The sequence below is a fragment of the Teleopsis dalmanni genome, chromosome 1 (genome assembly GCF_002237135.1).
Source record: "Teleopsis dalmanni isolate 2A chromosome 1, ASM223713v2, whole genome shotgun sequence".
Lineage (NCBI taxonomy): Eukaryota > Metazoa > Arthropoda > Insecta > Diptera > Diopsidae > Teleopsis > Teleopsis dalmanni.
The window spans coordinates 162,610,852-162,633,224 of record NC_051846.1 but is presented as its reverse complement, the minus strand read 5'-3'; the positions used below and the strand labels follow the sequence as shown (position 1 = coordinate 162,633,224).

Here is a 22,373-nt window from a genome sequence, read left to right as displayed (position 1 = left end):
ATGTTATTCTAAAAATTCCTCTAAAATTTAATAAAGCTTCTTTGTCCCTATACAAAGTAAGTCTAGCTTAACAGCAATACTAATACTTTATTAAAATATTTTATTAAAATTTAACAGATAGAAATATATCTTAGTTAATGTGTTTTTAAAAGTTGTATTAGATCAATATAAGTTTGTGTTGCAATAAATATCGTTTTTAATCAATAAAACTACCTGGTTGTTGCAAACTCAACAAAATAAATAATTAACAATTATAATGTATGGTATGGTTGAAAATTTGAGTTTTTAGTTTTTTAATAATGCCGCGACCAAGACGATCGAATCTTTCCCGACAAAGCCGTAATGCAAGAAGAATACGAAATACTGCAAATTTAAGGACTGAAGGTCGAGCGAACAACAGAGGTCAACAAATAGATAATTTGCGATGTGTACTAAAATACACAAATAAATTATGAATGATTAATGTAGGTATTTTTTTTTTTTTTGTATTTTTTCCAATTAAAAAAAAACTGCTTATTTATTGCCTTTAAGGCGGAACAGAGTTCGCCGGGTCATCTACTAGTAATATATAAATAAGCATTTTAGTAATATCTTAAAAATTGCTTCTTTATGCTAAATTATTGCATCAAACATGTTTCATTTCTATTAATGGCAAGCACAGCACTTACACATATTTTGACAGCGCGAAGGACCTAGTAGTCCAGTTTCCTATTCTTAGTTAACTGTAAAAATAATTTAAGTGTTAACACACAAATAAATAAATAAATGTACACATTTTGTTGTTGGCCTTTGAAGAAATCAATACAACAAATCAACGCAACCACAAAAGTGGAGCTGTATTTACTGTGGTTGGAAAAGTGAAACTGTCTTTGCTGTGGTTGGAAATGTCAAATTTACTGTGTTTACGTTTTCTTTATTTATTGTTTGGCTGTCATTAATCTATTGTGAATGACGTATTATTGGATTGAAGCGATTCGTGCGGGAAGTAGCATTCTGAAAATTTTTATAGTTATTCAGTTTATTTATTTAAAATGAAACGTTTAAATCCAAAAATATCAGAAAAATTAATTGAGCTAGTTAAAAAAAACCCAATATTATATGAAAAAAAGCTTCCAGGTTATACATTTCAATATAAAAAAGAACAACTGTGGGAAGCTATTAGCGCGGAACTAAAAATTCCGAAAGGTAGATAATGTTTGATTTCTAAAATATAAATATCCTAAACGTTATTTTTATAGATATATTTGAAATATAAATACATATATATTAGTAAAATAGTATGAATTTATTTTCGAATATTATTGTAGTATATTTAAAGAGCAAAGTGAGTTACATTGACTTCATATGTATGCAATAATATAACAGAATTATAATATCATTTAGCTTCAATAAAAGCTGCAAATTCTTTAATTTACTTCAGATAGAGCTAAAATGCATTGGAGATCATTACGAAACGCATTTTTGCATTACAATCACGTAAAGGGAACTACTACTAAGAAAATGGGAAAATGTAAGACACAGTATCGCTTTTATGAGACACTGCTTTTTTTAAATGAAAGGGCAAAGCCTAAAGGGTATCTAAATTTTTTTATTTAATAACTTAACTCTAGTGAATTTTTATAACTTCACTCGTGTTAAATTAAAAATATGCTTATAGTATAATCCCAAAAAATGAACTGGAAGAAGAGAGTTTGGATATTGATGAAACGATTTCATCATCGCTATTAGCGCAGTCGTCGTCAGATGCACCACCAACTTCAGTACTATCACCAATCGCATCAGAATCACCAATGCTAACATCCTTATCATCAATACCATCACCACCGCCTTCAGCAACAGAGTTTGCTACAATGTCTTCACCAAATCTTGCAAATGCGCAATGCCGATTAAAATCAGCAACAGAGTTTACTGCAATGTCTTCATCAAATCTCACAAGTGAGGAATGCCGATTAAAATCAGCAACAGAGTTTACTGCAATGTCTTCATCAAATCTTACAAGTGAGCAATGCCGAGTAAAATCGAGCAATGGTAAAGATCCCATAAATCTTTTAAATGGATTTAGTAAACCAGCAGATGCGGACAGCATATCCGCTTTTTTTTGCTCTCTAGCGACAATGGTTCGCTCTTGCAATCTAAACACCAGAGAAATGCTTGATTTCCAGATACAAAGCTTGTCTGCTACAAAAGAAATTTTGCAAGAGTTGGGAAAGTTGTAGAAGGTATATATGTGTTTTCTATTCATAATTTTAATAAAATTTTTAAATAAAATTTGAATTTAACTTTTAGAATAATTGACCATCTCAACAACTTATTTCTATGGAACATTTGTTAGTCAATTTGTTTAATATTGATTTAATTTTTTTTATACCATTTTTTTTTTATACCATTTTTTTTTTTATACCACAAATAGACACACAGACTATTTTATTAAAATGAAGATTTTTATATAATTTAAAAAATCATATATGATAAATAATTTACATTTATTATAATAAATTATGTGTTAAAAAATTAAAACATATTAGAAATTATGTGTTATGTGATAATAATAATTTGAATTAAATTTAATTTAATTTTCAATTAATAAGAAAAACAAAACTTTTAAAATTATAAAAAAAATTAAAACGTTTTAAGTGAAGATGTAATATATATAATGTAATAGAATTAATTTGCAAGTTAGTATATTGAACATAATTAAGCTTAACAATTAAGAAATTTCTATGCACCATTTAATTGCTATTGTATTACTATTAAATAACGTTCACCATATGTGAGTGATATATATTAACAACAGTGCAACATTGAGATGTGTTGTACTACAGTATAAAAGTAAGAGGTTAGGTTAGGTTGACGATCCCTTAGCGATACCAGATAGAAATGCTTTGCTATTGAGGATGGGTTCTCATTTCTTCTTACTCTATTACTTTATTAGTATTGCAGATTTACTAATTAAAAAATATTTGTCTCCATCAAGGATATAACAATTTTGATGGTCTCCTTTTGTGGCTATCCCTGTCAGATTGCTCATTGGATCATACCAAGTGTTTTTATTGATGTAATTTATAAATTCTGTCACGTAGATAGTGTGTGTTCTGATGTGGTTTTTTTCCAGGTCGGTTGCATTTGCTGCAATTGTTGTTTTTAACCAATTCCATCTTGTGAGTATAACTCTTTAGTATATTCATTATAAAATAATAAAATATATTACATTTTTAAAATGTTTAATACAGTAAAATATTATATAAATAATTAAAATTTTGAATATATTGAAAGAAATTTTTTCATAATAAAAATGTATCATTTTGTAAATAAATAAAAAAAAATTTATTAAAATTAGCTCCTATAATCAACTTTCTATCTGGCATTGGTAGTGGTATTGGTATTGGTTACGCCGTATACTTGGTCCTGTGAGAGAAGAGGTCTTCTATCGGTTGAGATATAACGACGAATGTCAAAAGGAGTTAGGTGAACCAACAATAAACAAAAGAGGTAAAAACAATGGGCTGTTCAAAGAATGAACATAGATATAAACCAACAGAAAAAATATTCCAATCTGCACCAGAAGTAAGAAGAAAAAGGGAATGACCAAGTTTACGCTCGATAGACAACGTTGAACAAACGGCTGACCTGCTTGCGAGAAGAAACTTGAGATCTTTAGCAAGCCACAGAAATACATAGAGGCAATTACAAAGGGAGTTCAAAATTCACCTAGTATCATTGCGCTATTAATAATAACTTTGAAGTATTAACCTATACATCACTATTTATTATACACAAACGATATATCAATTTATAGTTAATTAATTTAATAATAAATTGTAAAATTTCTAATATGATATTTAAAAACTAATTTTTTAATTGATTAATATTTTACATTTAGTTAGGTAAGATATTGTTGTTGTTGTACCCCGAGGAGTTATATATAACAGGAGATATGGAACGAATTACAGAATACGAATACATGGGTAATGATATAAATTAGGTAGCTTGTAAGTGAGTAGAGAACTTTTTTGGAAATAAAATATGAATGTGCCTACATTAATATTAGCCTGCGTAGAGGCAGAGAAAACATGCCAATTCAATCGGTCGGAGGCAAGTACAGGAGCACGTTGGTTCTTTATGATACCACATGTTTGTAGTAGAATCTCCAAACAAAATGATCAAATTTGGTTGAATCATTTTGTTGATGTTAAAAATTGTAGTATAATACTTAACCCATATCATATGAGAGTATATATTCACATCTTACATTGCTATAACGTATAGATAAGCCTATTTCACGATGAACTATAATAAATATACAAAAACCATAATTTAATTTTTAAAGTTTAGTTTATTTTCCATCGAATGTTTTCACATAATTTTCTTTTTTAGTTCATTGTTAAATAAAGTAGTGCATCATAGGATTTTTCTTTCAACTTAACACATTCTTCAACGTTTTTGTTTTTTTTTTGTTTTTAGGTTTTTAAATTACGAGTATATTTATTTAATTATAATAAAGTCAATTCGATTTTTAAATTAATAACAATTTCATTTATTCATTTTTAATTCATATATAATATTAAATGCAATTTTAACAACAATTTTTAAAATAAAAATTTCTGTTCTAAAGCACTCCTTTTATAAATAGTAAAAAAATGCATAAAAATAAAAGCTTATATAAAAGAGTTTATATATATCATATATTTTATATTCGAAATAAATTTAAGTATATAAATTTAGGCATAGTCAATATAAATATTTACTTTTTAATTAATTTTTTAGTTGTGTATATTATGAGTCCAAATTTTTAATATATAATAAATGGAATAAGTTTAAAGTTATATACTAAAAAAAACTTATGCATTGCAAAAATTACTTGAATTGTTATTTTTAAATAAATATACATTTACCACATGTCCTGTGTTTCCATAGAAGATAAGAGGATTTCAGATATACTATGACATGTCACTCTATAGTACATGTGGAGTGTACTATGGGTTGGTGTGAATTATTGGGTTTTTTATAATAAAAATTCAAACTAGTTTAAATAAGCTAATTGGAATATAAACGAAGAGACAAGAAAATTGGGTTTAAATATAAAAGGTGTAGCAATTACATTTATTATTATTATATAACTATACTGTATTGTATATATTATATCTTTCAATGAAAATTGCTTAAATAGGCTGGGCCTCTTGCAAATATATATTATTTACGGATTTTGTTTGCGAAAAAAATTTGCACACGCAAAAGTATTGAAAAAATGAGAATGTATGCAAAAATAGATACTGGTTAAGTGTATCTATTTGTATACATACATATATCAATAACTGGAACTAAGTCTTGTTCTTCTGAAAATGCATACACAAATTTTATATTTCGAAAGGTTTGGTCAGGGATTCGGTATTTTTGTGCTTAGAGAACAACAACAAGAAATCCAACCAATATATTGTATCTTACCTTAAGCTAATGATCTTAACATATGCTAAGATAATAATTGTAAACTTGAAAGTACTTAAAGCTTAAGTTCCATATTTATTTTTAGGCAACTTTCATATTGTTATCAAGGCTATGAAATCCAGTATTGTGAACAGATTCTGAACTGTATCGGGTTTAAGCCGAAATCTTCGACTCTTTAGCTTTGTGTTTCTAAATCAAACTAAAAAATAAACTAGATAATTATCTAGTATCTATTTAGATAATTATAATTATCTAAACTCGTGTTCGTTTTTTAAGTGAACGAATGGTTCTGAGTTTTATATCATCGAACCGAAGCACTATCGAAATTTATGCAGTTCACCACTCTGGATAAAAAACTCTCGAGTAGTAAGTATATCAGAAAATTTTCAAATTGTTTTCTTTTAAAGAAATTTAGTTTTATTATTCATTTTTTTAAATGCTGAAGATAATTAAGAATGAGTTGTAATAGTTTGTACATATATAACATTGACTATGTTATATATAGCACTTAATTGCTCTGCGCTTTTTAATAACATATATGTCTTTCTGTCAAAACTGTAGCGGTTATAAGGCAGAATCAAATATAACACTCTGGTCTGCTTAAGTCTGATAACGGATCAAATATTGAATTAAGCACGTCTGTTATATATATTCTCAGGACAATATGCTCAATACCAACAATTCTGTTTTATAACTACACCTTTAATATGCAATCTATTAAAGAAAAGAATAGTAAAAGCGTGCATTCATTTTTTTTATAAATAATTCTTTAGAAGAAGAGGTACCTCATAAATTTAATAATTTGTTTAGAATATAGCATGCTATATATTTTTTTGTATATCAGCAATTTTCTTTACTTATATCAAGGCAAATGCTATCTGAAATAATATATCCCATGCTAGAAATGTACCTCTTCGATATAAGGATACAAAAAAAAAAAAATGATTGATTTGTATAAATGTAGTTTGAAGTATTAGATCTGTTTCATTTTTGAATTAAATATATTTTTTTAAATTAATTTTTGTAATGCTAATGCCATTAATGTGTTCGTTTTTTTTTATAATTATTTTTAATATTAAATATTTATTAAGTCGAAATTGAAAAAATTTAACATGAATTCTTACTATTGTTAATGATTATATTTTTTCCAAACATTTAATTAAACAATATTTAATAATTTTTACTTTATTTTATGTACTTTAGCTAATTAAGTATATTTATTATATATACCTTGTGTTTTCGCATTGCATATATATGTATTTCAATATATATATTTTAATTTAAAATATAGATTTTAACGTGAATGTCTGCTGCTCTATTTTTTTATATGTATTTTAAATTTATAATAATTATATTTATTTTATATATAATTTGTAACTAGCTAATTCGAGATTTGGTTTCATATATATTAATATATATATATAAAATTATGTATAATTCAAATACTTCAATTAAGTTTGAATAGATTAAGATTAATGCAGATGCATTTAGATGTTTTTGTTTTTTTTTTTGATTTCAGATATACGTAGTTTTAAGTCTAAATATTGCATTTTTACTATTCGATTTTATTATAATTTTTTGTGTTGACCTTTTTCATTTGCTTTGTGTATATGTGACCAAATGATGGCAGTTTGGTTGCTATTTTTTTTTAACTAAATTTTTTTATATATTTTATATTGCAATTTTAGTTCTTAGTAAAGCTGAAAATTACTTCAAATAGAATATTAAATTTAAAACAGATTCTACATTAATTATTATCAAGTACAAAATAAAAAAATAACAACATATTTTTATTATTAATAATTATATATATAATTAATAAGAAAAAATATCAAAAATTTCAACTAAATATTTTTCTATATAAATATTTTTCACATATATATAACAATAATAACAAAAAAAAATTATTCTAAAGTATTTTTGAAATTATTTAAAATTTTTTTTTTTTTAATAATGAGCAATTAAAAATTCTTATTTTAAAAAATAAAGAATATAAGTAATATACAGAATTACGTTATTCTAAATTTACCTATTAAAGTAGCCACTACTGATAATAATATATATGACTATATGTTCAAAAAATTTTAAATTTATTCTCTTAAACAATAATATGATGTCATCAAAAAAATTCCAAAAAAAAAAAATTTAGAAATGTGTGCATTTATAAATATTCAATTTATTAGTTACATATATCTTAAATATATTGCCAAATTTTTCAAAATGATATTTAAATTCTATTAATATAAAAATGCACTACGTTCTATCAATAGGGAAAATGAGGTCAGTCCTAAAGCATTACGGCACATTAAATCCAAAAAAGAAAATGAAATAATGTGGTTTCTCCATTTTACATATCCCTTAATACCCAAAACAGAGTCATTTAAAAGATTTTACTGCTTACCCAAATAATCGTAATAGTAGTTTATCATATTCTAAAATTTTATAGAGTATACAATTGAGATATGTAAACTAACTACTTTTCCACTATATATTGACAATTATCAAAACTTACAATTATCAAAATAGATAGATTAATTTTCATTTTACAAAAATGGTGTTGGCAACTATATGTCGATTTTTTTTAGAAGATATTACTATTACAGTATATACTGGATTAGAGTCCATGAAGAAAAGGATATACATCACTTTTTTTAATCTAGCGGATATGTTTTACTCATCGAATGTGAATGTAATTGGAACGGTCAACTTTGTGGTAACAGTTTTTTTACAGCTTTTGCATTATATCCTAAGTCTATCCACGAATCATTCTTAAGAATATTTAGATAATTTCTTCTAAATTGATATTTTTTTACTATTGATTTTGTAATTCCAATCATTTTTAAAATACTAGTCACAAAGAGAATGGTTTCGCAAGGAAACTTTATTAGAATTCAATATTGGATTATATGCTTTTAAAATTACTTTTACTAAATTATAAAATCCAAAGATTTCTTAATGAATACTCGATATGGAAATTTCAATAAACTATCTATTGGTTTACAAAACCATCTTTACTAGAGAATAAATTCTAGGCATTTCTAAAAGAAAGTTGATATGGAAACTAATTATCCATAATTATCCAGAGAAGATATTTACTAGATTATATTGTATGATGAAAAAAAGAGAAATCACTCTTTTAAAACAAGAGGATGTCTTCTGATCAAATATATGAATATTTTTATAAACCATTCAAATGTAATCCTAATTCTATTCAAATAAATTATATAAAAAAATTCTGATGACCTCTAACAGAATATTGGAGATGCAAATTTTAATGATTAATGATTTTATGATAAAACTTGATTAGTATAGTGACTTACACAAAATATACGTATATATCTCTGAAAAAATGTTGAAATTTAAACTATACTAACTGTACATATACGTGTACATACACATAGCTAATTTTAAATATATATGTATATGTACATGACGTTTTTATTGAAATATATTATAACTTAGTAGTGGCTGATATCATTAACGTAATTAATCGATTGGCTAACGTAAATTTCAAATATTATAATTTTTCCGAAAGATTAAATCAATACTAATTTTATATAGATAATTAGAAATATAAATCTTAAAATATTAATAAAAACTAATTAAGTCTCAACATTACTAAATTTACTTTTTATTATCTGGAAATTTTTTATTTCTGGGACTATGTGATACATCACGTCGTGGAAACTCATCCATCTAAAATGAAAGCAATGCGTTATTTATTATTTAAGTTTCAAATCTTATAGCACTTTACAAACCTTTGATGAACTGCTTTTTGAGCGACTAGAGCCACTATGAGCCATCGGGACCTCCATTTCATCATCTGTATAGTAGCTATATTCACGTGATGAATCACTATGCCATATATAAATAAAATTATATTGCAGTTTAAAAAAAATACATTTATAATTTAATAAACCAGTACCTGGGTTCAATTCCATCTAGTGTTTCAGGTTCAAGTAAGGGCAATAAATCTTCACCCTGTGGTAATAAGTCTACATCTTTAAGTCCCTTGCTTGTGCTGCTACTAGTCGCTGAAGCACTTGCAGCTCCTGCTGTTTCACGCTCAACCTCATGACATTCACACTGACAATCCTCTGGTTTCACATAGTCGTAGTGTAATTTCCCATCTGCTATATCAGAGTGTGAGTGATGTACATGGTGTGATTCACCAGCAGTTTTTGTAGCAGCAGATGGACTTTGTTTTCGGATATTCGTACTACCTGACAAACTATCTCTTGGTAGCGTTGTGATGCGTTTGGCTGGTTTCCGTTTTTCTGGTATATTTTCAAAATCTATCCAGTGTCCAGATAGTTTTCTTTGTGTTGATGTGGAACCAGATGTAGTGGTTATTTGCATAGTTTGTACAGTTGTAGTTATTGCCTTACTTGTTGGTTTTTTGGTTTTGGTTTCATCTTTTGGCTGTTGTTGCTGTTTTTGTAGCAATTGCTTGTTCGAGTCTTTGCGTTCTAAATTACCACCAGTGGCACGCAAACCCTCTTCAGCGAATTCAAACCATGATTTGCCACTAGTATTCGATGTACGGCGTGGAGATTTTGAACTTTGTGCTATACTTTTTGTAGAATCTTTTCGCGGTAAACTTATACGTAGCTTTTCGCCTCGAACTGGTGCTGAACCACTGATTTCGTGGGGTTGCTCTTGTGGGGTGCCTATAACTATACCGCAATATTCTTCCAAATGTGAAGGATTTAAAGGTGTTGTTGAACGTGGTCTGTCAACTGGACAAGTTTTCAATTCCATGTTCGCACGTTCTTTCATTGGTATTATAGATACACCTTGTGCTCGTTCCTCAGGTAATGTTGTTGGTATATATGGAAGCTCATCATCAAAAGATTCCTGTGAAACGAGTCCAGTACTTTCATGATCTTCAATAACACCAACATGTCTTGGTAGATGACGTCTTTTTGCATCAGTTGCTGCAGATGAATTGCCGCCACCAGCTATATCAGAATCACGTTCACTCTCGGATGATTCAATTTCAGCTGAATGAACTGATTGTCTGTCACCCTGTATCTGTTTTTTCACATGATGTATTGCGCTAATCGTAGCTGGTGGAGAAGGCGATTGTGGTGTGGTTTGAACTGAACGGCGTGTGGGAGTTGTAGATCGTGGAGGTTTCACTGGTGTTGATTTTGAGCGTTCTGTTACGGGAGATTGTGAATGTGAACGTGTTGGTGAGTGTTTAGTTGGAGTCGCAGAAGGACTTCTACTGACTGATGGTGGAGAAGGTGATGGAGCAGTCGAAGGAGGTGGTGGTTGAGGAAGCATTGGTTTACGTTCTTGTCGAGTTGGAACAATGTTTTCTTTATTTACGGTTTCTGTTTCAGTTTTACTTGTTTCAGAAATGCTTTGTCTTTTTGGTTTTCGGGGCACATTCTCGTGGTATTTTTTACGAACATCAAAATTTTCCAAATATCTGGAATGTCTTTGATTGCTTTTGCTACCTCCAATACCTCCACTATCTGCATCTTCTTCCGAAGTAGAACGTGATTTACGACGCATTTCATCACTGGAATCCTTTCGTCGCAACACAACTGCCGATACTGTTGTATGGACAACTGGTTTCTCATCTTCCGATGTAGAAATTGATTTCTGTCGTATAGTATTTTCAATTGAAGTACGACGTTTTATTGACTCTTTAGTTTTTGTGGTAACTGTGGTTCTAACCACCTCAACTTCTTCTTCACAGCGACGTATTACCGTTCCTTGCCGTTGAAAATTATCGATTGCCGGACTTTGTAATTGTGACTCCTGCACTTGTTCTGAAAGCTGGCTCGACTGACTTTCAGTTTTTGAAATGCTAAATTGCGTTGAAAAAATTTGCTCTTGACTGCCTGAACCTAAACGGGTTGCAAAAAGTAAGCGCCTTTTTTCCTTCGCTATAGTGTCTTCCAGCACCGCTTGTCCAGGCATATCAGTTAAATAAGTATTGACAGTTGCTACAGTTTCCACAGTTTGTGTTTGACCCACACTACCAGTACTTTCTAGCGATGGCAAACGGTGTATTTCGGCAGCTGCTGCTACGCCGTTTTCTTGAACTACATTCTCTGCAACATTTGCTAGATTTGAACGTGCAGTAATTTGTATAGCGCTAGCATAACTACCAACTGAACCAACAGTTTCCTGAGAATCCTGTGAACTATGACGATTAACCTCCAAACTCCAAGTTCGTTCTTTAGTTTCATCATCGTGTGGTAAAGTGTGTATTGCATCAAGATTTTCAATACGTTGTAGTTTTTCGATTTGTTGTAGCCGTGGAGCAGCAAAACCGCCTATCCCTGAACCTGATTGCTTACGTGCTGCTACTGGTTTAAGTGCTGCAGCAGCTGCGGCAAGTTGACTAGCTGTTACAGGAGCTGATTGTGGTCGAATGGGTTCGACGTTTAACTGTTGTATACCCTGTAGTAGTTTTTTGGTTTCCTTTTCCTCAGGTGGCGTGTGTAAGGGTATATGAATGTAACCTTCTACTGGTTCATCATAATAACGGAGACGACTAGCAGGTCGTGAACCGGTACCAGGAGGCAATGGCGTTTTACTACGACTTTGTGGCTGACAAACAAGTTCGTGTGCATCGATAGGTGAGGAACTTTTTGATGATTTTGTATCAGTACCAGCGCTGCTACCACGTTTACTGCCTGGTTTGAAAATCGCTAAAACGGATTTTTGTTTACTGGGTGTTACATTTTGCGATTGCGGAGTTTGTCGTTCTTTACTTTTACTACGTGAACGTGATCTTTCCCTAGGTGAGTCAGGAGAGTCTTTTCCGCCTAATCTAAAAAGTGAACTAAATGAACTTTTTCGTGAAACTGAAACTGTTGCAGGAGATGGAGAGCGACTACCGTGTGGTTCTTTCGTTAGTGCCGTTTGACGGGTAGGTTTAGGACTTGCGGTAGGTGTTAAACGATTTTCGTCCATGATGTTACGAGTTAAACTCAGTGAAGCAGGTTTTTTTTGACCTTTTGAATAAACTAATGGTATTGTATTCGGTGCTTCCACAACGCGTTCATTTGGCGCAATACCTTATAAAAATAAAAAAAATATTTAAAATATATGTGATGCAGATTACACAAAAAAAGGAATATGCTCACCTTTATCGTCATACATATGATCAGGTTTTAAGTTAATACGTATATACTCGGTGCCACTGGGAGTTTTACCCACAACCATTTGTCCGGGACTTTTTGTGCTACGGCGTTGAGCGCCCATTGTTAATGACTTAGCGCTGGTGGTTGGGCGATTTTGTATTGCAATTTTTGCTGCCAATTTTGTATCACCATTGGATAGTGAGACAGGTTTCTTTTTTGGTGAAGATTCGACTTTTATGCCCTCAGCCAAAACAGCTTGTGTAGGATCGTGTATACGTGAAAGAAGCGCTTGCTCTAAGAGTTCTGTTGTTTTTGGCTCAACTGTAGTTAACACAACACCGTCAATTACATTTTCCAAAGGTTTAGGTCCACAAAATGAAGTTTCCATCAGCATACGATGAGGGGATGGGGAACGTGAAACACCGGATATAGCAGACAAACGGCTAACAGCTGATCCTTGACTTCCCACGCTAGAAATACGACTTGTACGACCCGATATGCAAAGCAGAGCAGCAACTTCAGAACTGGCTGAATCCTTACGCTGATGTTGTTGTAAATATGATTGATGCTCGTCAAATTTAAAGATGTGCGGAGATGAACGTTTTGCTTGCTATAAAACAAATTATAAAAAATTATTTAAATCGGTTGTTTGCTTTTACAATTAGTTTTACTAATTTAAATGAACTTAATCTTAATATTAGGTAAATGAAATTTCAATTGATACTTAAGCAACAGTTTTTATATAATATATCTTTTTATGGCTAAATTTATTGTTGATTTAAATTAAGTTAATATTCCCAAATATTAAATTATTATATTTATTGTATTTTGAAGAAACAAAGTAAAACTCTGATAGCCAAAGAAAGTGATTCTCATTATTGAATAACCTTCATTTTGTTACTTAATTACAAGTATTACATTTTCATTTTGCTATCATAGAACGGAACAGTCATATTATAGTTTTATCTCATGACGAAGCATCTTTTATTATTAAATTTCCATTGTTACAGTTGCCAACCAGTTAGTATCTCACAACTGACAGAGATACAGTTACGTAAAATTTAATACAATAACCTACATTTATATAAATATGAACATAGTAGATTATAGACATAAAGGATATTATTGGACTCAATGAATGGTAATGGCACAAAATAAATGCTTTCATATCATCATTTGATAACATTTATTGTATAAATAAGATTAAAGAAATTGACTTATAGTACGACAAGGTGATGAACTTCTCAGAAAATTTGATTAAGTATCAAAAATACTGTTGTAGTATACTAAAATTTCCTAAACTGTTAAGTAGCATAAGAACTACCTCCCATAGATTTAGATAACAAAAACAAATACTTTCTTAAATAAATTGTGAATTTTATATGAAATCTGTGTACAAAGTTCCTTTAAAAATTTAATAAATTCAATAACTAACTATTTACGAATATTATTAAATTTTTTTTTTTTATTTGAAATATAAAACTTAGCTCACACTTATATTATGTAGAATACTGGTTCCCAACCTTTTTTCTGACCAAGGACCAATATCGTATTTTTGTTTTAAGTAGGGACCACAAAGTTTAAGAATAATTAAATGTATAATTATTTTAATATGCTTTAATATTTATTTTATTAAAGCTAGAAAATATCCGATATATAAATACTTAATTAATTAACTATAACTATAATTAACTATAAATAATTACTTGGACATTTTTTGTGCCTATTTTCTAATAAATGAAGTCTCAGTGGATTAAAGTATGTATCCATACTTTTTAAACTTGATTCACGAACTATTTAAAACCATATCGAGTACCACCTGTGTTTCACAGACCACCGATTGGAAACCACTGATGTGGAGAAATACACCATTATATAGTGAACAGAAGTGGTCTTATATACTTTTTGAAAAACAAGAGGTAATTTATTGTTACAACGTGAATACAGAAAACTCTATGGAGTTCTCAACTTCTCCCATTATTCGTGCTATGGTGATCAAATTTAACGGAAATGAAAACGCTAAAGAGATAAAACCAACGAAAGATCTTATTCTTTATTATCGGCAGAAAACATTAGCTCGTTAGGCAAAGTATTAATAATAAACCATTAATATTCGAAATAACTGCATTTATCACATTGACGATGCGTCAGATATTGAAAATATCTTTTAACAATATTGATGAAATTGAGATTGAATCAATAAATGTAAGATATTCGTGCTGACAAAAATTACAGAATATTTCAATGCGTGAATCATACATTATAAACAACTAAAATGTATTTATATATAGTTGTATAGTTGTGGATATGGATATAGTTAAAGAGCAGTAAGGTTGCCAGCAGTAAAACCTAACGATCATCATACTCAACACATGATGTGTTAAAAACACCTAACAATATTTTTATATATCTAAACTTACGAAACTCATTGGAGACATGGATGTAATCAAAGACCATAAAAGTGTACTTTAAAAAAAACTTATATCACATCATATTTTCATAAACGTCTAAAAAATGTCAAATATTTACAAATAAATTCGACTAAATAGTGCTCTATATCGCTTAAAAATTATTGTTAACTGCAGAATGGATAAGTACATTACTGCAGTATTGCAAAGTCAATATTAATTAAAAATGTCATTAATAGGTACATAAAAAACCTTATTAAAAGCTTAAAAAGGTCCTATAATAGCCGGAAAAAATCAACGTAAAAACCTCAGTTGCAATCTATTAATTTTTAAGATAAAATTTAGTTTTAGTAGTTAATGTCATAGCGGAAGTGAAAGGTTAAATTATAATGGTATAGTGCACCGACAATACGTTTGAGATCTCTAAAAGTGATTTCTAACAATTTTAAATAGTTTTTGAGTAAATATTAAGAAATGAATAATACATATATCAAAAATGTTAAAAGCATTTTGACAAGTAATGTCTTTACTAAAAAGATATTACTTGAAGCTATGTTGACATTAGAAAAAGTATCTCCAAGCTGACTTAAAGACACAGTCAAATAAATATGATAAAGGTCTCGGGATATCTCAGAAATTACATATTGTAAAATAAACAGTGTATGTTTACAAGACCTTACTTTTTACATATGTCATTCAAATGTTATGGCAGATACCAATAAATTCTCCATCAATTTTGAAAATTTAGATGAAAACAATACGAGCAATTACATCGTACAATAATTATTTATAGTGAAACAATATATAAAATTATGTTTTGGATGTGTTGTTTTATAGGAAATATTTTTAATGTGTCTTAAAAGTTTACAATAATAATACAATAATAAAATTAATAATAAAAATAAACTGTAAACAAATAAAATACAAATATAATATTTATGTTTCAATTTTTTATTTAACAGAAATTGAAAACTAAATTAATTAAAAATATTTCAATTAGTTTTATTACAAAATTAAATTCAATTCAATCATTGGTAGAACCATTTTAATAAATAAAGTTTGTTTTACTTTTAATTAAAAATATTTTCAATTGATTGATTTCTTACATTATTTGTACTTAAAATAAAATTCTATGAAATATAAAATAAAATTGATAAAAACTGTGCAAAAATAGATGTGATATTCAGATATGAAAATATTTTTAATGTAAGTTTTCAGTTTCAATTAAAGTGGGAATATGAGTTTAAGTTGAATCATGCAAACTTGCCACTCACTAATGTTTTATTTAAACTTTAGTTTACTAATAATTGAATTTGAGCAAAGTTGTCAACACTGAAAAGCCTCCTTTCTACCTCGCACATTGCACACAGCACACGTGAATTTAGAACAAACTTGTGTTGCTGAAGGTTATTTTGTGCAGCCAGCACTCATAGCTGCTCGGTCTTGTGCAATGCAGCAACACACAAATGCACAAACGCATAACACTCGAGCTTTCACTTGTGCAATAAAACAATTGTTGCGCGCCATTTTTGCAGCTTGTATGTATGTAAGGTTTTTTTTACGTACAAACATAAATGCACACACAAACACAACAACAAAGTATCATGTTTTTTATTCATATAACGAAGAAAAAAATTGCAATTTCAGTGCAAAATGTCGGAGTAGCCAATTTTTTTTGTGCTTATTTACTGGTTCGAAAAGTAAATAATGTTTGCTAATATAATTTAATACTATTTTGGGATTTGTGTGTTGAAAATAAAATAAAAACAAAAAAAAAATTAAGTTCGTTATACGTTGTTTGCTGTTTTGCTTCAATTGTTACTGTAGTAATTCTATTAAAAGTATTGTAAATATTATACATTTTATCTAAATAATAATATTATGTTATTTGATATATTTGTACATATGAATAGATATGTCAGCATTACAACGAACTTAACTGACATAACGACTGACACATTTAAAATGTTGCTGATGTGTGCCATTTTTTAATACAGTTTTTTTTTTGTTTTTTCCTTAGTTACATATCCGTGCACTTAACAATTTTGCTTTTATTTACAACTGCTTACTCACTAACTTTATTTTATTTTTTCTTTTCTTTTCTTTTATTTTTTATTTTTATTTTTTTTTCTGTGTGTATACATATTTATAAAAACATGTTGATATCTATAACGTACTTGTCCGTATATATTTGAATACTATGCGCCATTTTTTAATACATCCGTGCCACACTCTTTGCTCAATACATGCACATAAAAATGTAGTCAAGCTGTCCCCTTTTCATAATATTTGACGTTATAAACGAAGACTGTTGGTAAGCCACACTCATATCCTGAGTAAGGATTCGTGTATTATACTTTTTGTACTTGGACAAAAATGACAAAAGCATAAAAATAAAATCAGAACATGAAATGAAAATAAAAAATAATAAGAGTATCTTTTATTGCTAGAATTGAATAAAAAATGAAAAAATAATAATAACTTATATTTTAGTTTTGTGGAATTTGAACTATTGAACTATTTATGTGCCATGATTTAAATTGAAAACTTTTAAAAATAATATTAAAAGTAAATATTTTCAAGAACCTCGCCAACCTAAAAATTCATTTTATTAAGCGAAGTTTACCTATACTTCTAAGTTTTGTACTGCATTATGATAATATAAATATTAGTCAGAATCGAATCTTTCTCGCGTTGTCGAATCTCAGAATAGATACAGGCTCCTTTGGAAGGTATGCAGATCTAAGGTCAATTATTGCTTATTCAGATAAAGTGATAAACAATAATTCAGTCAAGGCGTAGAGAGGAGTTATGAAGAAACCTTATGAAGAGAACAATAGAAAGTAAAAGTGTTCAAGTACACTAACTTAACTTGCCTTAACATAATAATAAGAAAAAACAACTTCTATTAATGTTGGATTAATACTCATGATTTAAAAAAAATCCCATATTAGTATTGCTTATCTTCTTGTGTCAAATTTTATTCAGTTAACATCACAAGCTATTTTCTTTTTCAAAGACTTTATCTACGTTTTAAGACCATTTTTACGACATGTCAATATTATTGTTTTGCGACGTATTAAAGTATTTGCTTAATACAGAATATAAATCTCGGCATTTAGGTTAACTTGGATTATCATTCAAGTACTTAGAGATAAATTATTATCAGAAATGATAGAATCAAAAATGTTTATGTGCATCAATATAGGCACGTAATCAGAAGAGGGGCTTAAAGAAGAGGGATATTTTCTGCACAAAATAAACCGAAACATTACTCTACTAGTTATAACAGTTTTAATTAAACACATCTATTTATATTAAAATTTTGGAAACATTTTAAGAACTATTAGTAAAGTGACTGGATAAACTTGTTAAACTGAACTGTTTTGTAAAGTATAATTATATTATTTAAAAATTATATGTCTACCAAGAAATTTTGGTATAAAGTATAATTTACAACCGCATATAATCCAATGGGCCTATTTACACCATCATAAACGTGAGATGAACTTGACGAAAACATCAACTGACAGTTCAGTGTACACTATCATGAATTGTCATGAAGAGAGAAATTAGTTTTGTAAACATATATTTAATGATGTGTTCAGCACTACCCCATTTATTGCGTTTTTCATGATTCAGCAATACAATCAAAAAAGTTCAAGTTCTACCACTCTAACATATTTCATCTCCCGAGGGAATTTATTTAACTCTTATTGATGAGTAACAGCAAAAAAACGGACTAATCTCAATTTAAAATTTGTACTTGAAATGTTATAGATTCAAATGGAACAATACCGCCTTTTGAGTGAAAAGACTTTCACGACTATTTTATTTAAAAGCACAAGCCTAGTACGAACATCTTTTCAATTCTCTGATATATGCCAAGACCAAAATGAGTAACTCACACTTTACGTCGGTACCTCACCCCGCAATATGATTCTTCTACTGACACTCATCCCATTAGAACCTATGTTTCACATTTGATTTTAGCTATTGGATGCAGTTCTCACAAAATCTACAACAGCGGTTTTTATGATTTTAATCATAAAGTCTATAACTAATAAGCTCTCTATAGATTTACAGTTTTAGTATGAATAATATTAGACTTTTACTGTTTCAGAAATGGAGGGGAAGGGGGTGGAGGACTTATTATTCATAACTTCACGTTCGAATGGCTGGAATCTTCATTGTTTATTTCACATAATTAGCTAAAATGGTTAAATGTTGATAGGCCATTGTGCACCTTCGATGTTCATAAGCCATTCTGCACTTGCGATTTGACTCCGTTGCACTATTTTTTGTGGTAAGTTATTAAGGGTAGATGTTAGACTAATCAATCATTCTGATATGTTTTAACATTTAAAACATGGAATAAAAGTTACCATTGATGAGATAGTAGTCTAAAGAATCAAAAATGTACCAATAAATTGGGTTAAAAAATGGAATACAGCCATGGAAATCATTAGGATGTACTTGTTTTTTTGTGTTTGATGGCCACGTGTGCTCTTTCAAATAAAACAATATATTTTAAAAAATTGTATATAATAAAATTCATATATAAAAAAATATATATAATTAAATATATTAAAATTAACTAAAAATTGAGATTAAATTCCAACTTTTAGATGACACACCTTGTAGTAAAAACATAAAGAATAATGTTCATATTACTTTTCCTTTAATACATATGATGTATTTTAAATTAATATCTTCTGTACAATATATCTTATACAAAACTCTTTAGTAAACGAAGATTAGCTTGTAAAATAATTAAATAGAAAAGTATATGATTTGTATTTATTCAACTCAATTTTGCATACATTTTCCATTAGCTGACAACCCACACTTTCAGCAGACACGATTTCGCTTTATTTGCTTTTTAAGAGAACAATAATGAAATTATTTTCATATCCTGGAAATAATCCAAACCAAAAGTCATGGTGAAACGTAAAAGCACATGAAATAATGTTTATATAATTTTTATAATTAGAGTAGAATGAAGCACTTGAAAATAATTGAATAAAATTATTCATAATCGCAGTAATTGCGATTCTTAGTTGAAAGTAGAAATATTAAAAAATGAATAATTGCGCAATGATTTACACAGAAACGCTTTTCCTAACTTAAACAACTTAATTATTTTATAAATTACCATAATTAGCAAAACTTCTTCTGGGTTTTATTGGTTATTTTGTGTTTTTTGTGTTTTTTTGTGTTGTTTATCTTTACTTAAGTTGTTTTAATTTTTTCCTTCTAATTAGTTTTAATTGCAGCATATTATATTACTAACCTGCATTTGCATTTTTTCCTGTTCCTCCTTTTTATGTTCCGGATCCATAAAATATAGTTCCTCGGTTGAACTTCGCAGTTCCAGTGCGCCCTCTTCACGAAATCCTAGGCTGATTGTTTCCTGTAGGGTGCCAGTGCCAACCTTGATTTGATTAGTTTTTCAATTCACAATCAATACAAAACAAACGACATCAATTTAGAAAAAAGGAAGGAAATAAAACATAAAATAATCAAACAAAACATCAAATTATAAGATTAAAATAAAAATAAAACAAATATTTCGATGCAAAATTACATAAAAATCAAAAAGGTTGAGAAGAAAAGAGGAGAACATCAAGAAGGATAATTTTATTATTTTCTTATTTAATTAGATAAAGTACTGCTTTATGCTTTAAATGCTTTTTTTTAAGTGCATTAACATAAATTTTTTATTTGATTGCAAAAATAATAACAGAATACATACAAACATACATACATACAAACGACTAAAAGCGTAAGTTGCATAAATAATAAAACTTAATGGATATTTTAAATTAAATTAGTACATGGCGTATGAGTAACCTATGAGTAGTTTTGCTCCCACATCATTTAATTCGTAGAATTTTAAACGCACAGCACGAGTATGTGAAATTATAATTTTAAATTAAAATGGCATTTAAATAATTTCTTATATTATTAATAATACATTTTATTATTGCCCTTGTCTGTCTCAGATTAATTTTAATTTTTAATTTACGCTTGTATAAAAGCAAGATTTTCAGAGTTGGATGATGTGATTGACAGAGTTAATCGCGTCAGGAATGTAAATTAAACAAACAAGGGTTAATTAAAATTTTAAATCACGAAAAGTAAGCACGAGCTCTGCATAAAAATGAAATATTATAAAGCTTCGAATGCTTTAAAGTCTTTAAAATGAACGCCAATTAAAATTAATTAAAGAAAATTCTCTAAATAAGTTAATATACATTTTTTAAACTTAGTTATTTTCTCTTAAATCAATACTTCAAAACCTTCGATTCAATATATGTACAATAAATTTTTTTATTGTAACTTAAGTTTCAATATACATACGGATGCTAACTGTAGATTTTGTGAAGAGAATGAGGAGTCGATCACACATGTGCTGTTAGAATGCCCTGCACTAATGCACATACGGAATAGACTCTTGGGAATGTATATTTTTACGGTAGAGGCAATCAAATTCTGCAAAGTGCGTTCTATACTATTTTTTTTTTTGACGCAACAGGGCTTAGAGATCTACTCGACGATCGCAGTTCCCCTAACAATAATAATAAGTTTCAATATTAATTAAAATGGGCTGTCTCATTCTAACAAATACATTTTTGCAACTACAAACAAATATACTGAAGGTTGCAAAAACAATCATTTAAAATATTTAAGTTTATTTATATAGCTGTGGTTTATGTGTTACTTTTCATTAATAACAAAGCAAGTACAATTGATATATCCAATTTTTATTTGAATTCCTGACAGTCCTAAGTTAAGTTTCCTAAAGGCAAAATTCCTTGTCGTTATCGCTTATTCTATATAATTTGTTTTGAAAAGAAAATGATTCATTTCATTCTAACAGAGACACCTATTTAGTTTGCTTTGTCCAAACAATGAACACATAAAAACTATAAATAGTACGTTATATACACATATAAAAAATACTTAAAAAGGAAATATTTTAAACTAACATTTAATAAAGAGGTTTATTCGAAAAGTAGTGAACTACATCAACAAAAATTCATTTTTATATTATTTCAATTAATTGAATTTTTAGCTGATCATCTAACATTTAATAAGTCAATGTAGTTTTTTATATATAATTATTCGACACCTTCGATGCCTTACATTATTAGATAAAAATTTGTGTATATAAAAAACCAGTAATTTTCCAAATTTGCCTACCAACTAATATATATATAACATTTATAAATGTTATATATTTTGCCTATTGCATTTAATATATAAATGTATAATAATATGTATAACATAATATTCTATACTTCTTTTAAAATTACTTCTATATTTTCCGACTTTTTTCTCTGGACCTATTTAAAGTCAAAAGTTTATATCAACAAGCTAAGAAAAACTTAGCTAAACGAACTTAGGACCACCA

At 28.6% G+C, this 22,373-nt stretch overlaps 2 protein-coding genes and 1 long non-coding RNA gene across 3 annotated transcripts in view; 2 read left to right on the top strand and 1 right to left on the bottom strand.

The window, feature by feature from the left end:
* Positions 1-1,069: 1,069 nt before the first annotated feature.
* LOC119669751 lies at positions 1,070-2,307 on the top strand. Its single transcript, XM_038079766.1, has 4 exons — positions 1,070-1,185; positions 1,421-1,574; positions 1,658-2,219; positions 2,287-2,307. Exons 2-3 carry the CDS (start codon positions 1,432-1,434, stop codon positions 2,214-2,216), a joined length of 702 nt encoding a protein of 233 aa, XP_037935694.1. The 5' UTR covers positions 1,070-1,185; positions 1,421-1,431; the 3' UTR covers positions 2,217-2,219; positions 2,287-2,307.
* A 345-nt stretch (positions 2,308-2,652) lies between these two features.
* On the top strand, positions 2,653-3,810 carry LOC119669752. Its single transcript, XR_005251633.1, has 3 exons — positions 2,653-3,055; positions 3,113-3,158; positions 3,338-3,810. It is a non-coding gene; the product is annotated as an uncharacterized LOC119669752 (long non-coding RNA).
* Positions 3,811-9,050: 5,240 nt separating this feature from the next.
* Positions 9,051-22,373, bottom strand: part of LOC119666604 (microtubule-associated protein futsch) — a 29,367-nt gene continuing 16,044 nt past the window's right edge. Inside the window, exons 3-7 of the mRNA XM_038075884.1 lie at positions 20,250-20,390; positions 12,552-13,158; positions 9,368-12,482; positions 9,201-9,297; positions 9,051-9,138 (exon numbers count right to left, since the gene is read on the bottom strand). Coding sequence (XP_037931812.1) covers positions 9,067-9,138; positions 9,201-9,297; positions 9,368-12,482; positions 12,552-13,158; positions 20,250-20,390 — 4,032 coding nt within the window. The 3' untranslated portion in view covers positions 9,051-9,066. The remainder of the gene's footprint in view (positions 9,139-9,200; positions 9,298-9,367; positions 12,483-12,551; positions 13,159-20,249; positions 20,391-22,373) is intronic.

Excerpts from the sequence above, each read along its gene's own strand:
- LOC119669751 (XM_038079766.1), top strand. The coding sequence starts at position 1,432 with ATGCATTGGAGATCATTACGAAACGCATTTTTGCATTACAATCACGTA. Across the intron at positions 1,575-1,657 it reads GAAAGGGCAAAGCCTAAAGG|TATAATCCCAAAAAATGAAC; the intron begins GTATCTAAATTT and ends ATATGCTTATAG.